Genomic DNA, 24,937 nt, shown 5'->3' with positions numbered 1-24,937 from the left:
TTCCTATTCTTTAATTCTGATTTTCGGGACCAGACCAGATCTAATAAATAGCGAAAAGTGGTTGAACTGGACAAAGTTGAATAACTTCTTTTCACTTCAAACTAGATACATGTAAATGCCAGTCTAGGACAAGCCAAGAGCGGATATTGCGAAAATACCTTTTTCAATGTTGCACTTTTAACGAAATATCAAAATATTGCTAATCATTGGGCAGAATTAATTTTCTTTTAGTACGAGGAAAGGGTCGGACCGGTACAAGAGTGGAGGATAAGGTCGGACTGGTACAAGAGTAGAGGATAGGGTCTGACCGGTACAAGAGTAGATGATAGGGTCTGACCGGTACGAAAGTAGAGGATAGGGTCGGACCGGTACAAGAGTAGAGGATAGGGTCGGACCGGTACGAAAGTAGAGGATAGGGTCGGACCGGTACAAGAGTAGAGGAGCGTTCATAATTCCTGACATTCTGAGATGGTAGTGTCTTTAACTTTAACCGGCGCAAAGGAGAAGTGGTTCAACTACATCTACACGGTTCAACTATTTCTCGCTGTTTATTAAATCCTAAATGCTAAACTATCTAACCTGAAGGATTCCCTCCGTGGAATATGATTTCATTAGTTTATTATTTCTCCGAGCTGAGTTCTTACTACTACCACTACTGTACCCAGAATCAAGACTAAAAAAGAAATATAAAAAATTATATCATAAAATTCCATTTCTCGTTATGGACAGATTACATTGTTTAGACTTTGAGACGGTAATTTTTGAAAATACCCTAAGATGAAACAGAAAGTAGACACTTTAAAGGAATATTTTAAAAAAATCAAATCGCCAAAAAATATATCCAATTACCTAGAATTGTAAAATTTAGTATAAAAGTTAACCATTTAGAAACATATCGACTTCTTTCATTTTTTATTCATAAATTAAATTATAGTTCTTACACCTTTTTTTTTTGCTTATTTGTGTTAATCGCAAATACCCTGCGGATGTAAACAGTAAAATGAAGTCCGTTAATCTTAAAACATCCTTTCCAAAGAAACATGATTATCTCGATTGCGTTAGACTTAGATGTAATTTATTTTTATTTTTCAATTAACTGCAAATCCGTTTCCTGCACTCAGAATCAATACTAGAGGTTTCTTTTAGTTATGAAAATATAAACATAGATTAATAACAGTATAGATAGAACAATAGATGTCATCTGTATTGTTATTTATTTAAGAATATAGGATACTGAAACTAAACAACTCGAAGCTCTCATCCTTGCCGTAGCACTAGACCCAGAAATGGTCTTAACCCAGCCTAACGCAACATTTTTTAACTTTCGACATTTGGCAGTAGTGGACGTTTTGTGGTATTCGACGTTTTATTATTTGATGTTTTGTAGCAGTCAACGATTTGTAGATGTCAACATTTTGTATTATCAACGTTTTGTAACAGTCGACTTTAATTGTATCATCGACGTTTTTTTCATAAAATTTCGATCGAAGAATTCAATAGAACCACGGAAATGTCCGTAGCTAGGTTTAAAATGTCTAAGTTAAGTGGTTGAACATTTAGAGAAGGTTTAGTATAGATAAAGATAGATTACGTGCATAAGACGACATTTTTCATCTTGAAAGATATGAATGCACAGAGATGTTTTAAAGATATTCCTATTATATACAGAGTGTCCCACATCATATTAGACCGAGAACGGGTCTAAATTATGATTTTCGTGACTAATTAGAAAATTTCATTAGAATAAATCATTTTAAAAAATAACATAAGGCTTATATAAGAATTTTCTTGCGGAAAGTGATAAGTTTTTCGAGTATTAATTGGGTTTATTTTGGTGTTAAAGATTGGAGATAATCTAACATGATATGGGACGCTCTGTAGATTAACTAGGTCGGTTGTGAACATTAATTGTTCTTATGTCATTGAGTACTTCTGTAGAGAGAACTTTAAGTTAGTTTAATTCTTCTCATGTCCTTCTTCAGTTCTCGCCAATATGATATATTGCTCAGTGAGATGTTGTTGTTCAAAAAGTTCCATTCCTGGAGTTATTTTACACTCTATTATGAAATCCATTAAAACACCAAACCACCCCGCTTATCATTGAAGTACACTTTGACCCCTAGAAGTAAGAGTTCGAGGACTGTACAATTCTTGGTGATTTTGCGTACATAAGCTATCTATGTTTATTTATTTATCTATGGGTTTAGTCTCTAAGCAAAGCCGGGTTCCAAAGCTGTATATACAATTGTAATCTCTGTTTGTCTAGTTGTTGCGAGGTTCGATCAGAACTAGAATGTTAATCAAGGAACTCAGTAGAACCACGGAAGTGTTGTTTTTGTCTGTTTAGGCTGACTACTCAAGAAGAAGATTTGTTTCTAGCGGTTTTTTAAAATTTAAAATAAATATATTTTTTTCAATTGATTGTCTTTTGCAGTATTATAAAGAAAACAATCTTAGCTGAAAACTTTAGAATGTTGGTTGGAGAAACGGGAGGGACTCTCTAAATTTAAAAGACTGGTTTTTGAATTTTCTCTACTATATGCAAGAAAGAACGTTTTAAGAAGAAAATCAAAAGTGAGTCCATTGGATACTCAGATTAAGAATATCTCCTTCTAAAGTTTTCAGCTCTGGACATACAAACAAGAGAATCAGTTCGAGGCTGTAAAATTTCTTCACTATTTTAACTCAGACAAGCAATTTACTTTCAGTAAAAAGCAGGGCTTCCATATTTGCTGCATGGGTTCTAGGGCATTACTGCCTAAATGCCTTGTTTACCTATACTAAACTTAATCATTTTTTTACAGGCACTTTTTAAGTGAATTAGCATGTTTGATTTTTTGTCGTAGTCTAAGAATATTCTGGGTCAAAGGCTTTTTAAAAATGTCTATTTAATTATATTTTGGGCCATTTTTTTGCACATTTTTTTACTATAAACGAATTTTGCATTAAAAACTTGATTTTTTTAGATAATTGATATGCTTCCCCAGAGCCTTTAAATGTATAATATTCATATGCCATTCATATGCCATAAATTAGTATCTCAATTCTAGAAAGGGGGGGGGGGGTTAATTCCCTCTAGTAAATTAACGTCAGTAGGAATAGGGTTAAACATTTATTCATTAGGAGCGTTTTTTCAACGGCAAAAATAATAATTTTTCATTGTTCCCTCAATTAAAGTTTAAAAGAATCAGCTGAGGTGCATTCAGTTAAATGAAAAATTCTGAATACAGATGTACAGTTAGAAAAAATAAGAGCAATATAAGATTGAAAGATCATGAGAAAAAAAGAATAATGAAGTCTAAAAAAAAGTAACACTTTATTATAATGAAGTCTAAAAAAAAGTAACAATTTATTATAATGAAGTCTAAAAAAAGTAACACTTTATTATAATGAAATTTAGAAAAAAGCAACCTTGGATTTAGAAATTAAAATTGACTAAATAACGAGGCACATGATAAAATTCAATCATCGAATAATATTTTATTAGCTGGTAAAAGTCCTTTTCCCAATCCAAAATAAACATTTATAGCCTGACATAAATTCCAGCTGTTAACAGGAACATAAAGAATTGTGCTAAATAAGCTAAAAATAGATGTTCATAGCAGTGTAAAACCTTGAAATCAAATATTAAAGGTTGTCTAAAATATAATTGCCAAGATCTGAAACTCTTGCATTGTGAATATCGAGATCAATAAGTTGATCTTTTGTTGTTCTCCAGATTATTCTATTCAATACCCTGAATTATTATTGTATCAAGTTAGAGGTTGAAGTGAGCTTTNAAGAATGTACTGACCTTTGCATGTACTGCATTTACATCCCATTGTTTTTTAACATGATGTGTCTAATACAAATAAAAAATCAATTTAAAAATTAAGTTTTATTTTCAAATTTATTTTCAGAAACTACCTGAGTGGTAAGTCCAGCAATTCCTCCATTAGTTTGAACACCTTCAGATACCAACTGAAAATTTTTTTTTTTACTTTTCTTATTTTAGATGTCAAAAATCTATGACCAAGTATAAAAAATTTTAATTGAATGAAATGCAAAGTTTCTTGTTCCCAAAATGTAAAGTAATTGAGGTTTGCCACAAACTTCGATATTTTAATCCCTATATCATTGCAACCAAATATCGCAGATCTTCGGTATTTCAAACTATAAAATCTATTGGATCAAAATATCTAAGTTTGAAATATCAATGGTGTATACCATTAGGCTGCAAAGATATAGAGATTAAAAAATGTGAATTTGTGGAAAAGACTCAATTTGTATAACTCGTTTATTTTGCGTAAAGATTTTCAAATAAATATTGTATTTGCGTAAAGATTTTCAAATAAATATTGTATTTGCGTAAAGATTTTCAAATAAATATTGTATTTGCCTGCATTCTATTCCATTTTTAAACTAAAGAATTGATTTTTGACTGGCAAATAACAAGCAGAAATCTACATTAAAGCCTCTCAATGTTCTTCTCTTCTAATTTTTTATTAAAGCAATATCAAAAATTTCAAACTAAGATATTTAAGAGTCAAGTAGATTTTCTTCTTTAATTGATATCCAGGGAACAGATTCAATAAAAAGCGCGAAAAACCTAGATATAAAAATACATAAAAAGTTTGTCCCGTTAAAAATTAAAAAGATCTTTATTGATTCTTACATTTTTTTCCCACAAAATGTAACATTTCCAAACTTTGATCTAAGTCTAACCTTTCTTTGCCCACTGTTAGTTCTTCTCATCTGATTAATCTGCTGTAGCTGTAACAGCTGCTGTTCTCGCTGTCTTTTAACATCTGTCTGTGTAGCTTGAGTACGCATATTTGTCTTTTTCATCCGATCTTAAAAAAATAATAATTTTAGAAACTTTAAGTTATAATAAATGATATAAATGTTTCTTTAAATTCTACAGGAAGAACTCTTCAGAAAATTTAAAAATTATGAATCATTTAAATAAACTGTATTGATATATATATTTATTATTAAANGCTCAGAACTTAGGATGGCACATTTATTTATTCAGAAATACATGATTAACAGTTTGATCTTGAAAATTCAAATTCCAGATACATAAGGCTAATGTAAAAATTTGCAAGCAGAAAATACTAGGTTTTTCGATTATTATTTGCTTATTTTGGGGTTAAAGCTTGGAGATTTGACATGGGACGCTCTGTATAACAACATTTAGTTGATAACTTGATATCTATTAATTTTTGATATTTACCTAAAATGATTTGTCTTGCCAGCTCTGGGGTAAAAAGTTCGCTATAAAAGGCATAATCAGGAGTTTTCCTTCCGTCTATTAGACGCTCAGACGACTAGACACAGCCATTGTTTATTCTTATCTCATTTTAGATTAATTAGTTCTTTGTAAAGATCTAACCAAAATTAAGAAACTAAAACTAGGAATAAAGTTATAAACATTTTTTAAAGTTTTAGAATACAATGGCAGGCAACAACACAACATTTTTCGAATCCCAGAATCGTGGTTTTATCGGAAAAAAACCCTTTTGCTATTATCTTTACTTTGTGTTGTTAAATTATGAAATCCAAATTATAAAATACCTAAAATAAATATAACATTTTGACGATAAAAGGTGCTTAAAAGGGAGAAAAAAGCAAATAAATATTTAAAGCTTTTCCTAGTTGTTATTTTAGAGAGAAAAGGAAACTTTCAGAAAGGATTCGTCAGCGTGGTAAAAAAACACAAAAATGTCAGAATTTTTGGCCAAAAAAAAAGTGATGGGACTGTCCCCACAAATTTTATTGATAAGTTCATTTGCAGTTTCTCTTCATAAAGTGAATTGCAGATTTTTCGCATTTTAGGGAAGCAACTCGGTAGAATATATTTAGTTTTAGGTTAGAAAACAACAATATTCTCCTTATTTCGTATGTCTAGGGCTACAAAAAGTACTAGTGAGTTAATGAGATAAAATCAAAGGGGTTGTAATCCAGTCTAGAAAATTGATGCAACTTTTCCTAACGGATTGGATGTACGTGTAGACTTTATGTCAACAGTCTCTTTTTTTAAATTATCTTTTTGAATAATATTGATGTGTTCCTTAGATGGTGTTGCAGAGAGTGATGGCTGGGTGTGTGTAGAGAGAGGAGGGGATCCAGGGGTTCGGGAATATATACTATTTCTTTACAATCAATTAATCAATTATGCAATCAATTAATCAATCAATACAAAATCAATAGAAAAAGCATAGAAAAAAACAATATCAAACAAAAATTAAAAAAATATTTTTAGATGTAATAATCTTTCAAATCTGTGGGAGGAGGAGATGGGTTCAATAAGCGTGGGGAACAAATTTGTTTCTTCATAGATTATTAAAAACCACATTCATCAGTATAATTGTCCGTATTAATTAATTGATTAATTTCCTAAATTCTGAATCTGACATTGAGCTCATGGTCTGGGATCTGAGGAGGCCGACCTCCTGGGATCTGAGTGTGCCAGCCTCGAAACTAACATGCTTCCCCTTCATCTTGTCATCTAAACTTACCTCGGAGGCGTCCAGCTAGAAAAAATAAAAAATAAAGGAATTTTTAGAAAATAAAAAATATCTGCCTCAAAAAATCAGTATGAAATTCAAGTTAATAGTAAAAATGCCTTCCAAGGCCATTAAGATAAATGCTTTTTGATTTGACAGAGCTAAACCCTTTCTCTAGAGGTGTTAAACCTTTTAAAAATATTTTACAGTTTAGGATTGGTAGAACTGTTCTTTTTAAAATCAAATTGTTGTTAAGTAGTTTAACAATTAAGTTGTTTAATTGTGCCATTTTAGAAACATGTATCATAAAAAATAAAAGATAAAGCCAAGNAGATAAATGCTTTATAATTTGACAAAGATAACCCGTTTCTCTAGAGGTGTTAAACCTTTTAAAAATATTTTACAGTTTAGGATTGGTAGAACTGTTCTTTTTTAAATCAAATTGTTGTTAAGTACAGTTGAACAATTAAGTTGTCTTATTGTGCCATTTTTCCTACAATTTAGAAACATTTTATCATAAAAAAAATGATAAAGCTAAATAAAGTAATTTGAAATTTAGATAAAATTGATTCTTTTTTATCAATTCATTTACACTGATTTACAATTGATCAAGAAAGGGACGAAGGGGCAATGTTCAGAATATTGAAAATGTAAAAAATTCACTGTAATTAAGAGATAATTCAAGGGTAATTCAGGTGTTATTTAGGAATAATTTTTTTTACCATAAATCATCTTTCATCGTTTATGAAATTACCTTAAAAATAGCAACAATGTTTAAAATAGAAAAGTGTTTAATGTTTAAGTAAGAGACGAACCTGTCTCCTATGCAGGAGGAGATCTGGGGTGTTGGGCTGTGTATAGTTGTGGTTGTTGATATAGGGAGGGCAAGGATAGCCCCACCCCATCACAGGGGGGCGGATCATCATGGGCGGTACTCCAGAATATCCCTGAAATTAAAGAGATTAAAGGGACTGTGCAAGATATTTCAGACCTTAACGTTTAAAAGTGTTGCTTCCCCGATTAAATATTGCGATCCTCAAACTTTTTATATCTGAGAATCAATGACGAAGATATCGTTGTTATTTTTAACGTGGAAAAATAATTTTGAAGGTTTTGTCCCTGCTTCATAAATCCGTAAATGTTACTTTTACATTGATCCCGGATCGAAATTTATTAATTTCAGCGCAGACATGTGTTATATGTTTATCTTTGTTAACATTATTCGTGTTCTTTAAAATGAAATTACTTATAGTTACCTCAATATTCCATTTTCAATAGTTAATTAAATGTCATTAAAAACTTCTTGAAAATAGTTACTAAAATGTCATTAAAAACTTCCTGAAAATAGTTACTTAAATGTTGTTAAAAACTTCTTTCAAATAGTTACTTAAATGTCTTAAAAAACTTCGTTCAAATATTTACTAAAATGTCATTAAAAACTTCCTTCCAATAGTTACTTAAATGTCATTAAAAACTTGCGTTAAATCAACTATGTCCTTGAAAACTTGTTCATTTTAACATTTTTCTATTTAATAACTAGCTTCTTGCACTATATTCAATATAATTTTAAGTAATTAAACTCGTGGTAAAAAATTGAGTTTTTGTCACAAACCAAAATTATTTTGATCTCCCTATACTTTAGCAACCTGATTGTGTATTGCAAACTTTGGCTAGTGGATATATTAGAGTATAAAGTTTGAAAAATCAATATTTCATCTTTTACTGAGCAGCGGCGACCGCGAAAGGAACTGAACTCAATCTATATTTTTCTTTTTTCTTTATCTTTGGTATAAAAACCATTTAATATTCTAAATGTTGACTGTAGTATACTTCAATCTCTAAAAGTGTACGCTATTAGGTTATAAAGATATAAGGAATATAAATTTTGAGTTTGAGACATCTGTTTAGTTCCGCACTTCATTTACAACACTATAAGTTTTAGTTTTTAAAGATTCACAAAATTATATGTCTAAAATGTCTAAAATAAATTAATACTTTTGCAATTCGATGTAAACCTTTGATATTTCATGCTAGGATTGTTGAATCTAATATAATTAATAGTTTGAAATATCAAATGTATAAGGATTAGCAAATTAAAGTTTGTGTGTGGGGGGGGGTTCCTTTAATATTCATTTACATTGTTTTATATTACACTAGCTGAAGGGCCCGGCGTTGACCGTGGCAAAAATATTCATACTCATTTACATTGTGGTAAAGAGACTGTAAGCTTAATTTCAACTGATCCACTTTGCAAAGATCAAAATGCTCGATTGGGTCTGATCAAGTTTGAATCAGAACTTTTGTTTTTAAAAAGAGTTTTTTTTTTGGTTTCTCTCAAAATATGACTTGTGAATTTCTTGCCTATTAAAAAACTGGAAAATTTTTCTGAATAAAAACTTTTTGAGTAAGAAAAACATCCTAATCGTTCCTATTTGTAATCAGGTTTCAAGGGTACCGTTGTAAATCGGATATTGCCAACTTTGCATGGATCATGGTCACGCTTTGCAGTTCTTTTAGATGAATCACTGCACCTCACAAATAGTTTTGTGCGTTTTCATGATATGGTAATGTATAGAGTCATAAAACAGGAAATATATAAAAGATAGACAAATAGTAAATACTAAAAGGTTTTTTATTTACAATAGTTTTCCATTAGAATGTAGACTAAAGAAATGTATATTTTTCATTAACTCATATCTTCAACCTTTATTTTTCTTTCTAACGCACTACCAGGGGGTGTGGAATACACAATTGGATCCGGGAGGTTATTTTTCGCAATTTTACCAAAGGAAGTAACTTTGACCAAAACCGACCTATGGTTCCTGCAATGACAGGATGTTAAAGGGACTGTAAGCGTAATTTCAAGTGACCTTCCATGCAAAAAAGGCAATACCAGATTCACAAAGATAAATTCTAAACTTTCGACGACTTTTTTGACTCGATTTTTTATCTAGATAAATACCAAAGGCATTGAGTCTTAGCAACAAATCCCAATTTTCTAAAACCTATATATCTACAACCAAATTATGTAAACCTTAGATATTTCAAACTTTTATTATTTGATATAACAGAAGTCAAAGTTTGAAATATCTAAGGTCTACAACATTGGGTTGTTAAGATAAAGGGATTTAAAAACCAGAGTTTGTGGCAAAGACTCAATTCCTTTTCCCTCATCCTTGATCTGCCGCAGGTTTAAAGGGAACCGTTGTGATTCTGGAATGGGATTCTTTGCAGGGAAGTTCACTTTAAATTACGCGATCAGTCCTTTAAAGTCACTTTACTTAACCTTAGTTAAATTAAGTAAAATGACATCCTGTTCTGTTTGGTTTTCGTGAAAAAATAGGATAAAATTGTAAACAATTGTGAACGGGTTCTCTAGGGTCTTGGGAACCCTTTGAAGTTAAAAATAAAAAGATTTCTAATAGATTATTTTCTCTTTAAACTTTTTATTCTTTGTGAGGAACTTTTCATTAAATGTTGATTTGTGAACTATTTAATAATTTAGAGACATAAGGTAGTAATTTAAAATATGCAAGAAAATTAGACTTCGCATAAACAGTCTGAAGTACATTTGAATTTCCGATCCGGGTCAACCTTTCCGGTTCCAGTTTGTACTGTACCGCACAGACATTGGGCTAATAAAGCAGACAATCAACAGGACTAGCCGGGGCAACAAAAGTCGCTTCATATATGTTTAATTTACTTTTACTAAAGGGGCAGAGGTACGTGCATAGTATCCTGAAAGGGTGAACATGAGTTACACATGTATCAAATATCATATCAATCCCCATATTTGTTATACTGATTGTATGTACAAAAACTCGTATTTTCGATCAAAAATCTACTTTTCAAGATTATAATTATCAAAACAATATTCATAATTGTCAATACTTTGAAGAGATTGAGTTAAGTAATAAACTTAAAAGTCTGGAAACAAATCAATTCAGTATTTTATCCTTAAACATTCAAAGTCTGCCAGGTAAAGGAATTGAGTCTTGGCCACAAACTCTGATATTATAATCTCTATATCTGCTAAACCCAATGTCGTAGACCTTAGATATTTCAAACTATAAATTATTTTAGATCAAATATACTTAGTTTGAAATTTCAAAGGTTTACATCATCAGGTTACAAAGATATAGGGATTCGAAAATTTGAGCTTGTGGCAAAACTCAATTCCTTTGAAGAATTGAAAACTTTTTAGCCACAACCTTTAACCAATTTAAGCCATCAGTCATTGCACTACAAACAATATGGAATAAACCTCAGGACTTAGAATTTATTTTAGAGAATTACCATCCTTTACACTTTAGAATAAGAGATAAACAGGGATTAAATAACAATTCAGGGGAGCTGTGGGACTTTGGGTGGAAAATTTGTTCTATTTTGAACCTCCTGAGAGTATCTCAATCTTTATTCCTCGGGTTTTTAATCTCAATTTATTAAGATTAAAACTGACAAGAACTAATATATCCTTGTGGGCAATATATATCGTCCAAATAGTGCTCCATATGTAAACATTAAATACTTTAATAAAACAACAAATGAGATATATTCTCTTAGATTAAGTCTGATCCAAATTTTAAGAATGTAAATTAAGTCATCTTAGTAGGGGATATGAATATAAATATATTAAACCACACAAATTACTAGATACGCTTCATGAAAATAGTTTTTTACCACTTATATCTCTTCCAACAAGGATAGCTGGATCCTCAGCTACGATGCTAGATCATATTGTTACAAACATTGCTGAAGATACTTATGATTCAGGTATTATCCTTTCAGATATTTCTGATCATTTCCCAGTTTTTTTTTTATATTCGTCATTATAAAGAAAAATTTACGAAAGTTAATCTTGTAAAAGCATTTCGAAAATGTGATGCTTCCTCTATTTCAAGGTATAAACAATGCTGGCAAATAAACACTGGGTTTTTCTTCTAAACACTGATCAAGAAACTTCCATTAACGTCTTTTTTGAAACTATAGAAAACTGTTTAAGTCTTTATTTCCTGAAAAGAAAATAATTTCTGCAAATGAGAGTAAACCATACAGTCCTTGGATGTCGGAAGCCTTGATTATCTTTAGAGAAAAATAAAAAAAAAAGATTTTTTAATAAAAAATTGAGTAAACCCTGCCCAGAAATGTAAATGAGATTTAAGGAGTAAAATACAGTTTATATTCGACTAGTGAGGGTAGCAAGGAAAAAGTATTATGAAGACAAGTTTAAAGAATATAGTAAAGATCATAAAAAACTTTAGAACAATAAATAGTGTTTTAGGAAGGGGACAGAAGTCTATAAATATTCCTGATACTTTTTTGAACAATGGTATAGTTCTTTCAGGGACAGCTAAAATATCTGAAGGTTTTAATACGTTTTTCTCTAGTATAGGTCCCCCACTAGCAAAGCTAAAATATCTGAAGGTTTCAATACGTTTTTCTCTAGTATAGGTCCCCAACTAGCAAAGCTAAAATATCTGAAGGTTTTAATTCATTTTTCTCTAGTATAGGTCCCCAACTAGCAAAGCTAAAATATCTAAAGGTTTCAATACGTTTTTCGCTAGTACAAGTCCCCAACTAGCAAAGAATATCCCGAGCTCAACAAAAGAATTCTCTGATTATATCACAGAAAAAAATTATGAAAACTTATAAATGATGCTCTTAACAAATTAAAAAAACAGCTCTGGTCCAGATAACATTTCTACAAACCTATTAAAATCGATAATGACAAGTATCATGGGTCCTATCTGCCATTTATTTAACATGTCGTTTAAACGTTTAAAATTGGTTATATTCCAACCATCCTTAAACCTGCTAAAATCGTTCCAGTCTTCAAAACTGGAGAATCTGATAAATTTACAAATTACAGACCGACTTTACTTCCATCTTTTTCAAAACTTTAAGAAAAAGTGGCGAGAAATCTAATCATGAAATATCTAAATAAGTATAGACTTCTCTATGAGCACCAATATGGGTTTAGGGCTAAACATAAGACTACTCAGCCTTTAATCCATTTTCTAGATAAAATTTACAAAGCCTTAAACAAACGGGAATCTGAGTATAATTGAGGAATTTTCATTGATTTAACTAAAGCTTTTGACACCTGTGGTTCAAATTTGAACTGACGGTGGGCAGTTCAAGTTCATTAAATTCGGTTCCCGTCTGTTTACAATATACCTTGTTTTGATAGATAGAACTAGACTATATCATTATAAAATGTGTACACAAACCCTATCCTTTACTCCTTAGTTCTACACTCATTAGTTCATTATATTTTTCGAGGAACTCCCAATGTGGGCTTTTAGACTAAAAGAGAAATTCGTATAAAATGCATCTTTTTACTTTTAGGATTTAGTCTGCAACTATCCTGCTTCCTAGAAATATGCTAGATTTCCTTTAAAATATCGTTGGGAGGGGGGGGGGGTCGTCTCCCTTCCCCTCTATGTATCAACTTTTTAAAGGTTGGGGGGAGGGGCACTAAAAAAAAAACTGAAATTTTCGACAACTTTTTAAAAAGCCAATGAGAAAAGGATGTAAAAACATGCGTCTAACGTTAATATTTCTCAAAACATTTTTATAAATTTTTACAAACGAACGGGCCTTGATAAAAGCCCATGTACACCGTATAATACTTATGTACATATTAATGACCCAATAACTATATGCAACGCAACTCCATGTCCATACCTTTAATTAATTGCCTTTTTAAGCACCCTCCCGCTCCCCGCCCCTCCAACAGACTTTTCATATAGCTTCAGAACCCCCAGCCTTTTAGAGTTATATTCTGAATATTGTTCAGATAAGCTAGGATAAATTTCATTTAAATGTTTGCCCCCGGGAGTTAGAAAATAACTCAGAACAAGCTTTATGGAATATTTTGCTGGAATTTTAAAAATGATAATGCTTATCTGGAGCAACTTACTATAGTGACGTTTTAAACATTTAAACAATAAAGTTTATCACACATGAAAAAGAATACTGTTGATTTTCTAATATAAATACTAACACATTACTTTTTAGATTACTAGGTTTTTAGCGCGCTTCGCGCCCATCTTCTATTTAAATTGTGAACATGTTCTTTTTGTTTTCATTTTAGAACAAAGAAGAAAAAAAATTTTGCGGATTTTTAAAAAAAAAATTCGCGGATTTCAGGAATTCAAATTTGTTTTACAAAATTAAAAAAAACCTTTAATACACATTTTTTTAAAATTTTATCATTCATAAACCTTCTCTGTGGTCACGTGATGTCCCCCAAAAAATTTGGGCCCGATCGGTTCAGTCGTTTTGACGTTTATTGGAGACAAACAAACAGACAAGCTAAATTTATATATAGATTTAGTTGGTGTCGATTTAGAAAAAGTGGGATCTTTTTTATTCTTTTATTTTTTTAGTAGATTTCGAATTGGTCATGAAACTCAAAAATGATCTAGGGAGTGTTCGCAAAAATAAAAGGAGTTATGGTTGAAGTCGAATATAATTCGATATCGATCGCTCATAATTTTATTTTTATCTGTTGTATCTATAAGTAGAAAATTGTCAAGAACGGCTCGAACCTAAGAGTGCTGGACCTAAACATAATTCAGGGAGATGAATTATTTCGCTCAGATCATGAATAATTCAGGGAGATGAATTATTTCGCTCAGATCATGAATAATTTAATTATATTTAAAACTACTCATTCATACATTACTTACAACCTACAATTCTATTTTATAGTTAATATTTGATAATATATTTTTTAGAATTGATATTTCGCTTACAAATTGCTTATAGGGCTGGCGCTAAATTTTCAAACATTTCTGGAAAATATGAAAATGTCGTCTTCATTATCAAAAATCCTCGAAACAGAAATGAATTTTTTAAGAGTAACTCTCGTATCATAGAAAATAAAAATAAAATACTGTTAAATATCAACTATAGTATATATAGCATATATACGAATAAATCAAATTGAATTCGATAATTGTAAAGTATAAATATCTCAAGTAGTTCTAAATCTAATTGAATTATTTACGACCTGAGTGGAAAAATGCATTTACGTGAATTTGTATGGACGCTATAAGCTCTTGGGTGTTAGATGTGTTAAACCATTTTCTTCTCATACACGCAACAGATAGAAGTAGACTTGGTAGCGATCAAGATAGAATTTAATTCGATCTTAGCTTATACCCCTTCTTTATTTTTTGCGAACACTCCCTTTAAATAGAAAATGTGTTGCATCATTTTACTTTTTTTAATCGAAATGGAACCCATAAAACGATGGAATAAGAAGCTTTTTTACATAACTTTGTCGTTGTTTTAAAACAAAACAAAAAACATACGAATAGCTTGAAAATTAGTTTATAAGTTGAAATGTAAGCTGCACAACTGCTGTGATTAATTTGTATCGGATTGTTTAGTTGTCTTATCAATTACACCGTTTTATTGGTTCAACTCGATACATTTTTTTTAATCTAAAAACTCACCATCTGTATTCCCCGCATATAAGCCTCATCCAACCCCGAGATCTGAGATAGACGCGTCCCCGGCTCCATACCGCCGAACCTCCGATTTTCGGCACAAAAGGATTTTGGCCGTCGCCGAAAGTATCCTTCGTCAAAGCCTTCATCTTCATCAGCTCTGTAATGCCCCGTCCACGTTCGACCCTTGCCATGAGGGGATACAGGACGCCGATCTGTATTCTATATTTAAAGAAATTATTAATTTTATCCTAAAAATAATATACTTCAACCCCCCCCCTGACTCTTCTTAGCCTATATTATGCCTGCAAAAACTAAAGTTATAGTTTTTTACACATTAATTACAGCTCAAAAATACAATAAAGAGCGAAATTAATTATTATATCTTTGCAACCGGATGATGTAAATTCATGATATTTAAAACGTTGACTATTTACTCTAGCAGAGTTAATGATTGAAGTATCTATAAAGGCCATTAAGGGTCTTTTCGGCATCATTCTGCACATAAGTGAGAATTAAATCAGGAACTGAATCTCAACCAGCTATTACCACACACTATTATTTCCTAATCCCTATATCTTTGCAGCCCAATGTCGCAAACGTTAGATATTTCAAACCATTTAAATCTAAATTATCAAAGGTTTACACCGTCAGATTGTAAAAAAATAGTAATTGGAAAAATTAAGTTGGTGGCAAAGACTTGAAGTGAAATAAAATCAGATTCCTTTGACAGTTGGTATAGCTCCAAATAAAAATACTACGGTAAAAAGGTTTACCTGGTACAAATCACTTATTTCCTCATCACTTCCTAATTTAATAGATGCTTGACCATTATCAAAATAAACGTAGCAAAATATTATGAAAAATATGATTATTCACTGTCCCTAAAGCATAAATCCACAAGGAATATAAATCAATTTTTAGCTGGACAAAAAAGGATCTTTCATCCTGTAAATTGATGAAGCCACTCTATCAATTGGAGAATATTTTGAAACCACGTTATTATTCCCTTTAAAATGTATTAAATTAGTTTTCATTCCCTTTAAAATGTAATAAATTAGTTTTAATTCCATTTAAAATGTATTTAACTAGTTTTCAGTCCCTTTAAAATGTATTAAATTAGTTTAACATCTGTTATCCCTGTCCGGCCGATGCAGGAAGGAAGGAAGGATCGTTTCCCGTGTTTTGAGCAAGGAGAAATACCCTGAAAAATTGGAAATATAATTTTGAAAAAGATGGGACCGAGGTTTGGAGTTGGGACTTAGGGGAATATGAGTTTTAGGGTCGGGAAATTGGCACTACTACTTTAATCATTTTCATTTTCAAATCCTTTTTTCACGCGTCTTAAAGTTTCGTTAGTAAAAAAGTTTAAATATAGAAACCCTTTTCTTCATAATTTCAAATTAAATAATTTTTGTGAAGATTAATTTGCTACAGTGAGTAGTTGAGAATCATAAAACTGTAGAATTAGAAGACGCATTTTGGTTTTATATCATGGTTTTTAATAATACACTGAACATAAGAAACTGCAAAACAATAGTGCAGTGTGCACTGAATAAGGAATATTTTTTGGAAACACTAAACTTAACAAACCTTGAAATCGAAAAACTCGTTAAAAATTTACAAATTACAGCCTTACAGGCAAACATAAATTTAAACCTAAAATTGTTTTGTTCCTGTCGATCGGACAATTATCAGAAATTTTGCCTGTATTATTATTTTTTTTAATTATAATGTCCCCACCATGAATTACAGAGACAGGAGAACACAAATAAAAAAAGTAAATCTTAGTTTTGTTTTATTAAATTTTTAATCAGAATGTTTTTGGATTAAATATAAGCTTAATGTATTCAAGAAAATATAATCAACTTTATATGATTTGATTGATTTTTATTTTAAGAAATATAATCTTAGAACAGTAAGGTTTAATTTTTTTTTTGATAAATTATAAAACAAAAATAGTATTTGACGATGAATTTTTTTTAAAAAGAAAAAATGATTGAACTAAGTATGGCTGGTTAAACAAAATCTTCTTTCTGGTTTTTCATCGAACTCATTAAGTGAACGAAAGTTTTGCACAGTAATGTAAACAAATTATTGAAAGCTGATTCATTAAATAAAATAATTTTAGAAAAAAATAACTTTAGGAGTAAATATGGAGAGAAAAGTAACTAACCTGTTGCTGTTCAGAGAAGCATCCAAGAAATCCCTTCTTTTTTCTGAAAAAAAAATTCAATTTTTTTCCATATAAAAAATATTTGTTAGGTTTGTAATGTATATACAGCTATAATGTACTAGAAATACAATGTTAGAAGGAATCCAAACATTTGGTATATTGAACTCATCAAACTAGGAAAGTATTAGCTGGAACCTAATTTAAAGAATATGAGATACGTTACTGAACTACCAACTGCTGGTTTAAACTTAAACCACCGATTCAAAGTTAAAAATTCAGGAAGGATTTGAATCGATGATTCAATTTTGAACCGATGGAAAGTCAGTTCAAAGACCACTCAAATTTAAAAAGTCGGTCCTTGGTTTGCATGAAAGGATGTGCATTAGAAGTTGTTCAACTTGTCATGCTTAGTTTAACTAATTCTAGTTTTCATCAAATCCCTCCTCTGAACCATTTGAATAAAAATCTGATAAAAATTTTATCTTTTCATGAATATTGTTAATTAAAACTAAAACAATTATTGGATTTATTAATGTGAAAATGGTTTTAAAAAATGCTAGTTTTTTCTAGCATTTTCTACAATAAACTTGAATTACGTACAATAATTAGATTAGTAAAAAAATCTAAAAGATTTCTGGATAAAACCGATTAGATTATTGATTTCCAACCTGCTGTCTAGATTTGCTGCTTCTTTCTCGTTAATACAATACTGTTCTCTGTATTTACAACTATGAAAGGGAGGTAATTTCAAGTGGCCCTTTATTTGAAGAGTTATAGCTTCCTAATTCACAACGGTGCCCTTAGAACCTTTGTCTTTAGCAAAAACGATTGAATTATCCTTGTGTTTCTTTAATCGAATTGATTAATGAAACTTTCAATTGCGGTTCGCTGGTACAGTTACATGCAGATTTATGCAGTTAGAGAGACATTAATGTATAATTTCCAAAAATGCATTTTACTGGAAAAATATTTTTTTAGTAAACTATATCTCGGAGTTTGAAATGAAAAATGCTGTGATTTGCTTTGCTTTTTTATATTTTTGGAATTAAGTTCGGTTTTATGTGTGATACATTTTTTACTCATTTTGACGACCTTTTAAACCAACATTAAGTGAAAACTTTTGAGTTCTTAATCTCGAAATCAAAAACTCCGAGAAATTTTAAAATTGTTGGAGCACCCCGGATCCAAATTCAACATTGTATCATCATTTGTTAAATTTCATTCCATGGAAATCAAAATTTGAAAAATCGAGCTAATAAGCTGAATTTGGCTCCGGTGCTTAAAAGAATTGTGTAAGATGAAAACTTCACATTTTCAAGATCGAGTGAACATTAATCTACGGATTAATAACTAAATAATTGAATAAATTGTTGGTTGACTAATTAACTGCTTGATTGCTTAGATAATAAATTTAAAAAATATTGATTCTTTAATTAATTAATTAATTAATTAATCGAATGAATTATGGATGAACTAAATGATTAATTTATTAATTGAATAATTGATTGCTGAATTGATTAATTGGTTGTTCCTAATGTCTTCTCTGCTGTAGACAGGCATTCGTTTATTCTCCTTTCTTCCCATCCCATCCTCTTCTTCTCCTTCCGATAGATCAACCTGAACTCATATATATGTATACTTTCTTCCCATCCCATCCTCTTCTTCTCCTTCCGATAGATCAACCTAAACTCATATATATATACTTTCTTCCCATCCCATCCTCTTCTTCTCCTTCCGATAGATTAACCTAAACTCAAATATATACTTTGCTTGTCTTGGTGTTTGTTAGTTTGTTTGTACTCAATAAACGTAAAATCAGCTGAACCATTTGAGCCGAAGATTTTAAAGGCAACTTACACGACCCCGGAGAAGGTTATGGCTGGTCAAAATTAAACAATTTTGCTCGGAAAACATATCGAGATTCATCATTTTTGAAAATACGCCATTTAAACAAACAAATCCGCGAAAATTTGACTTTTAGCTAAGCTAAAATTGTTAGTAGTAAATTTCTCTTCTTCATTTAATACTTCTCAATTCACCATTATCCTTCATATTTGTTAAATCTTTCTTAAAATTGCATAAAATTTAGGATAAAGATTCAAACGGTTTATTATTATGAAAAAGGAATTAAAAGTTCAATTCTAGTTTGGTAATTTGGCAGTATATCAGAACGTTATATCTGTCAACTGACCCTATCTACCTTCATTAGAATTGAATTTTTCCTTCAATTTAGAAGAATACTAAACACCGTACCTCATGCAGTATATCGTATAATGTTTGTAAACATTGCACTGAACTTCCTTATAGAGAAATAAATCATCGCGCAAGGAAGACAAACCGCCTTTTTCTCAAAAAATCTTTAATGAGAGGATAAGAATCCTTCAAAAACATTTAGATGAGCTAGTTTTAAGTATATATTGGAAACAGTTTCTTTAATACCGTTTTTATTTTAACCTATGTGCATTGGAATGCCTATATAATATATAAATAGGTTTTGAAAAATGATCCTACAGAGCTGAAAACTTTAGAATGGTGGATATCAGGATTAATGCTTAATCCACTCTTTTTCTTAATATCCAGATTAAATATTGCTTGTTTTCCTCATGAATTTAATCTCCAGATAAGTCAACAGATCGGGATTAAGGATATCCCATTCTAAAGTTTTCAGCATACAGCATGTAAATGTATAAACACAAGATTTTAATGTTTTCTTCAAATTATCTAAATGATGTTTCCAGGTTTTCTTATTCATATCTTCAACACTCCGGGCTATATACAGAATACAGGGTGAACAACATCACTCTGGAGTTTTCGTCGAGGAAAGTCAAACTTACTAAAAGTTTAGTTTTGGTTGGTGGAAATACATACATAGATAAAGGATTGCATAATGTACAAGCTTGGGAACCCGGCTGGGACCAGGGGAGTCATAGTAAGTACCGCCGTTTACCCGCCCCTTGTCGTAAATTACGATTTAAGCTATTTTTCCCGTTGAAAGTGAACCAACTTAATCTAGAATCTTAAAATCAAGCTAAGAAAATTCCCGTGGGTTTCCCGAGTTCCCCAATTAAAATTTGAGGCAAATTGGTCCAGGGGTTCCGGAGTTATTATCTAACAAACAGACAGACAAACAGAGATAACAACTTTATATATATAAATATACCTGTATACTCGCGTCTATACAATGAAGATTAGATTTAGCTGCTAAACATTCTTCACAAACAAGATCCTCATTCTAAAATAATACATATTCAAATATTTTAAATTTTGATTTTGATTTAAACAAGCTGGAGCACATGTCGTTGCCCAGGTTTATATAATTACTTATAATTACACCGTTTTTCCGTTTTTGGTGATAACTCATGATTTTAGCTTATAGTGCCCGGCGTTGCCCGCACAGTTTCAACAATGTCCGTAATTTTTTGGTCTTTAATCATCCCCGGGGTTATTCATGTCTTCTCTCTAAGCGTCAGCCAATTTGATCCAGCTGTTTGGCAAGCTATAGCTAACATAAATATATACATACATACATACATCTATATATGAGCTATTAGCTTTACTATATAGATAAACCATACTTCTTTTACCTATCCCTGCTGAGGTACTTGAAAACCAGAAGGGAGGGATAAGTTGACCCCCCCCCCATGTTTGATGTCCAAAAATGACAAATGATACATCAGTGGAAAGCTCTTATGCTTTACTTTTAGAATCTGCAAAAAAATGCAAATTTTCAAAAAAAAAATTTTGCAAAATCCGGTTATAAAAAAGTTAGCAAAAAAAATTCAAAAATGATAAAATATAAATTTTTGAAAAGCCCTTGACCATGCCATTTCAAATATGACAAAATATTTGCAAAATTGTTTAAAACCTGGTAATTAAGAAAAACTAAAATGTGCAAATTTTTTTTTTGTTAAACTTGTGCAATTCGTTTCCTTATGTCCTAGGCTTTCAAAAAAGCTAGAGGTTATCAAAATCTAACAACTGAAAATGTTTCAAAATAAAAATTTAGTTTAATCAGTCGATGATTAATAAATAAATCAAATCAAATAACTTTTTTTTCGCAAACCTACCGTTAATTGTATATATAGTTAACATTGAAGGGTATATAGTTAAAGTTACAGTGGGGCAATATTTTTTACGATTTTATAATTTGTTAATTATTTCCCCTCCTCGAAATTTTCACAAGACATTTTTAATCATCTATATTCAATATAATATTTAAAATTTAGTAATTTAAAACTTTGACTTTTAAATATCGTATTTGACAAAATGCCCTCTAAAGGAATTGAGTCTGTGCAACAAATTCTGATTTTTTAATCCCTTCATTTGTTCAACCCAATATTCTGTCAGATCAAATCATCTAAGTTAGAAATTTTAAAGGTTTTCACCACCAGGTTTCAAAGACTATTATAGTGATTGGAAAATCTTGTGACAACGACTCAAATTCTTTCATCAAAAATTCAAAACAAATCCTAAATTTGCATGCATTTTTCTGTAATTTTTCCTTCTCAACTCCATTTTATAAAAAATAATCGAAAATGAAATTTGAACAGTCGTCTCCTATGTCTGATACTTTGAGTTGAGGGTATTGAAGACATATTATTAATTTCGCATTTTTGGCTAATCTATTTTTTGACAATAAGAATGTGTTTGTTTTGTGTTGTCTTGTTCTTTAGTTTCTAGATTAACATTGAAATACTTAAAATGTCTGTTATTGCTATTTATCCTAGTTTCTTTCTGTTGTGGCGAAAAGAATTTTTACACTTTAAAAGCTGATCAGAGCTTTTAAGTAAAACGAAATCAATAGAAAATATCAAATATATCAGTTTAGATGAATATTTTAAAATCTTTAATTTTATTTCACCAAAACTATACAAATATTTTAGATCTGATAAAAACAAAACAAAACGGAAGTAACAGACTAATCCCCAAAATCCCCAAATGCTTAGTCAATCTATTTGTCAACAAAACCTGTTCACTCTCCTTCTCTGAGTCAAATTGAAGTCACTACAGTTTTTACTTTAATTGCTACAGATATCTTGGCAAACAGAGTAGGCAATTTGATATTTAGTATTGCAATAAAAGCTGACAAATTGTCAAAATAAAAATTCCATCTTTAATTAAAAAAATGACTGACAATTAGAAATGGGCATCGTTTTCAAAACACATTGTTTTCATGTTTTTAATACAAAAAACGAAACTATAAAAGTTTTGAGACACAAACGATCGTTTTAGAAAACAATTTTTTTCTGTAAAGAACGAAAAACTATCGTTTTAACCCCAAAAGTAATCGTTTTAAAAGCGATCTTTCTTAACCTCTCAGTGATAGTTTTGAAAGTAATTATATAGAATAGTGTGTGTACTAAACTACACCTGATAAATACCCCAAAACATGCAATCTAGATACTGCACGAAAACTAGGGTATTATATACTAAAGGAAGGAAAGATAGAATCATGTGCAGTCGTCGTCGTATATATCAATACAATGAAGACGACTTTCGATTTTAATTATTGATTTTTATCATAATTTCAATCAGCATGGATACACGTAAACATGGATACAAAGAGAAGATAGAAAGTTGTCATCATAGTATTGATATAAACGCCGACCACTGTATAAAAACTGGTTTATAAACAACAATATATAAACTGGTTTATAAACAACAATATATAAACTGGATTATAAACAACAATATATAAACTGGTTTGTAAACAATATATAAACTGGTTTATAAACAACAATATATAAACTGGTTTATAAACAACAATATATAAACTGATTTGTAAACAATATATAAACTGGTTTATAAACAACAATATATAAACTGGTTTATAAACAACAATATATAAACTGGTTTATGAACAGTAATATATAAACTGGCTTGTAAACAACAATATATAAACTGGTTTATAAACAACAATATATAAACTGGTTTATAAACAACAATATATAAACTGGTTTATAAACAACAATATATAAACTGGTTTATAAACAACAATATATAAACTGGTTTATAAACAACAATTGGTAAATAAGCCTTACCAGTCTTAATATTCCTTTCCTTGGAACGGATTTAAAATCATTGTTTACGATTTACGAAATTTTGTATATTTAAATCAAACCAATTTCTATACGCCCCTTATACGTCACAGTAAAATCTACGCACTTCTAGTCAAGCAGAATTCAAACTTTGATATATCAAAGGTCAACGCCATCAAGTTGCAAACATATAAGGATTAGAAAATAAGAGTATAAAAAGAGTTCATTTAATTCCCCTATGTAGGTGTCCAGAGCAATTCAATGCAAGAACGAGAAAACAAACTTCACAAATACACCAAAGCTATTTTGAATATGATAAAAATTATTGCTGTAAAGAAATGTACATTGTCAATGTAACTTCAAGTAACTCTCCATGCCAAATTAACAATGCTTTAACTTTCAAACCTTAACCGAGGTAATTATTGTCGTCTTCCAAGATTAAAAACATTTATGTATTATTCCTTGTTTCTTTGAATAATTCTCTAAGTTATTTTTAGAGAAACCGCAAATAAAAATTATCAATTTTTAGACAGAAAACTTTGACGTCAAATTACCCTAGGTATCAATATTGATAGTAAATAGACGACGTTCAAAATACTGCGTAAAAATTTCTACATGTCGTCTTTCTAGTCCAGATGATTCTGTAGACCACTGTAGAAGAAATGAATAAAAACTCAACCTGTTCTTGTTTATCCGGCTGTCCAGGTCCCCCACGAGGGCGCACACCTGAAAAAATATGTATTTTTTAAAAACAAAAATGGTTATCAATATTTATAGAGTTGTAATATCTGTTTGGGTGTTTGTTTGTTTGTCCGATCATAACTCAGGTACACCTTGGCCTATGTGCCTCAAATTTTGATTAGGTAACTCGGAAGAACCACGGGAATGTTCTTATCTTGGTTTTTACATTCTAAGTTGAGTGATACATACCCTGGGCAACGCTGGGTTCCCAAGCAGCTAGTAGGTTATAATTCATCTGTAAAAAATAACGCCACTCCCCTCCCACTCCGAATACATGTTAACAAAACGTTCCATTCTTTTTTATCTAATAACCTTTTCTTTTCCTTTTATCTAAGTTGTCTACTTTGTCACTTTTTACATATTGTTATTTTCTTCATGTAAGTAAACGATAGAAGAGCAGAAAACGCACGTTAATCAGATAAAAACGTAAATCACGTTTGATAAAAGCAATTGTAATTATTTGTATTATATTATCTATATATATATTACCTGATAAGTTTGTAAACATTTTTACACTTTTTTCTCCCTGTTTTTAATTAATAGTTTTCTAGATTACCATAAAACATTTTAAGTTGAGAGTTAATTTTTGTAAAGAATAGAAGAGTGAAGTAGAATGATTTTAGAGTTATTTTGTAAATAGTTATTTAAAGTATAGTTTTTTGGCATTTTCCTTCACGTTTCATATCAATTTGGACATTGTTAACAAGCGTTAATTAATTCAAGGCCAAATTCGCAGATTAGTTCGTCACATTTTGTAGATTAGTTTGTCACATTTCGTAAATTTTCGGAGTCACATTTCGTAGATTTTCTTGATATTTGTGGACTGGAGGATTTGTGAGGGGGGACACACTGCACAGCTGATACATGGGCACTCACAGACACACACCACACTACAAACACACACACACACTATAGGCTTTCTTTTTCAGGGCAAGTGAATAGAGATTGTGATGCTGGAATAAGATATATAAAGGTATATTTGTTGATATACAATTACAGATATAATAAATATTATTACCATTGACATAATAGGGA

At 30.6% G+C, this 24,937-nt stretch overlaps 1 protein-coding gene across 1 annotated transcript; it reads right to left on the bottom strand.

The window, feature by feature from the left end:
* Positions 1-3,757: 3,757 nt before the first annotated feature.
* Positions 3,758-24,424, bottom strand: LOC111695414 (uncharacterized). Its single transcript, XM_023464736.1, has 16 exons — positions 24,392-24,424; positions 23,841-23,887; positions 20,284-20,355; positions 18,655-18,740; positions 17,792-17,839; positions 17,124-17,166; positions 16,088-16,151; positions 15,724-15,755; positions 14,954-15,169; positions 7,304-7,435; positions 6,379-6,515; positions 6,053-6,134; positions 5,216-5,309; positions 4,705-4,832; positions 3,907-3,960; positions 3,758-3,841 (listed from the first exon to the last, which is right to left on the bottom strand). The coding sequence occupies exons 1-16, from the start codon at positions 24,408-24,410 to the stop codon at positions 3,758-3,760; spliced, it is 1,338 nt and encodes a 445-aa protein (XP_023320504.1). The 5' UTR covers positions 24,411-24,424.
* Positions 24,425-24,937: the final 513 nt, after the last annotated feature.

Source organism: Eurytemora carolleeae, unplaced genomic scaffold (genome assembly GCF_000591075.1).
Source record: "Eurytemora carolleeae unplaced genomic scaffold, Eaff_2.0 scaffold34, whole genome shotgun sequence".
In the NCBI taxonomy this organism is placed as follows: Eukaryota; Metazoa; Arthropoda; class Copepoda; order Calanoida; family Temoridae; genus Eurytemora; species Eurytemora carolleeae.
The sequence above is the reverse complement of the archived record's forward strand: the minus strand, read 5'-3'. Positions and strand labels throughout refer to the sequence as shown.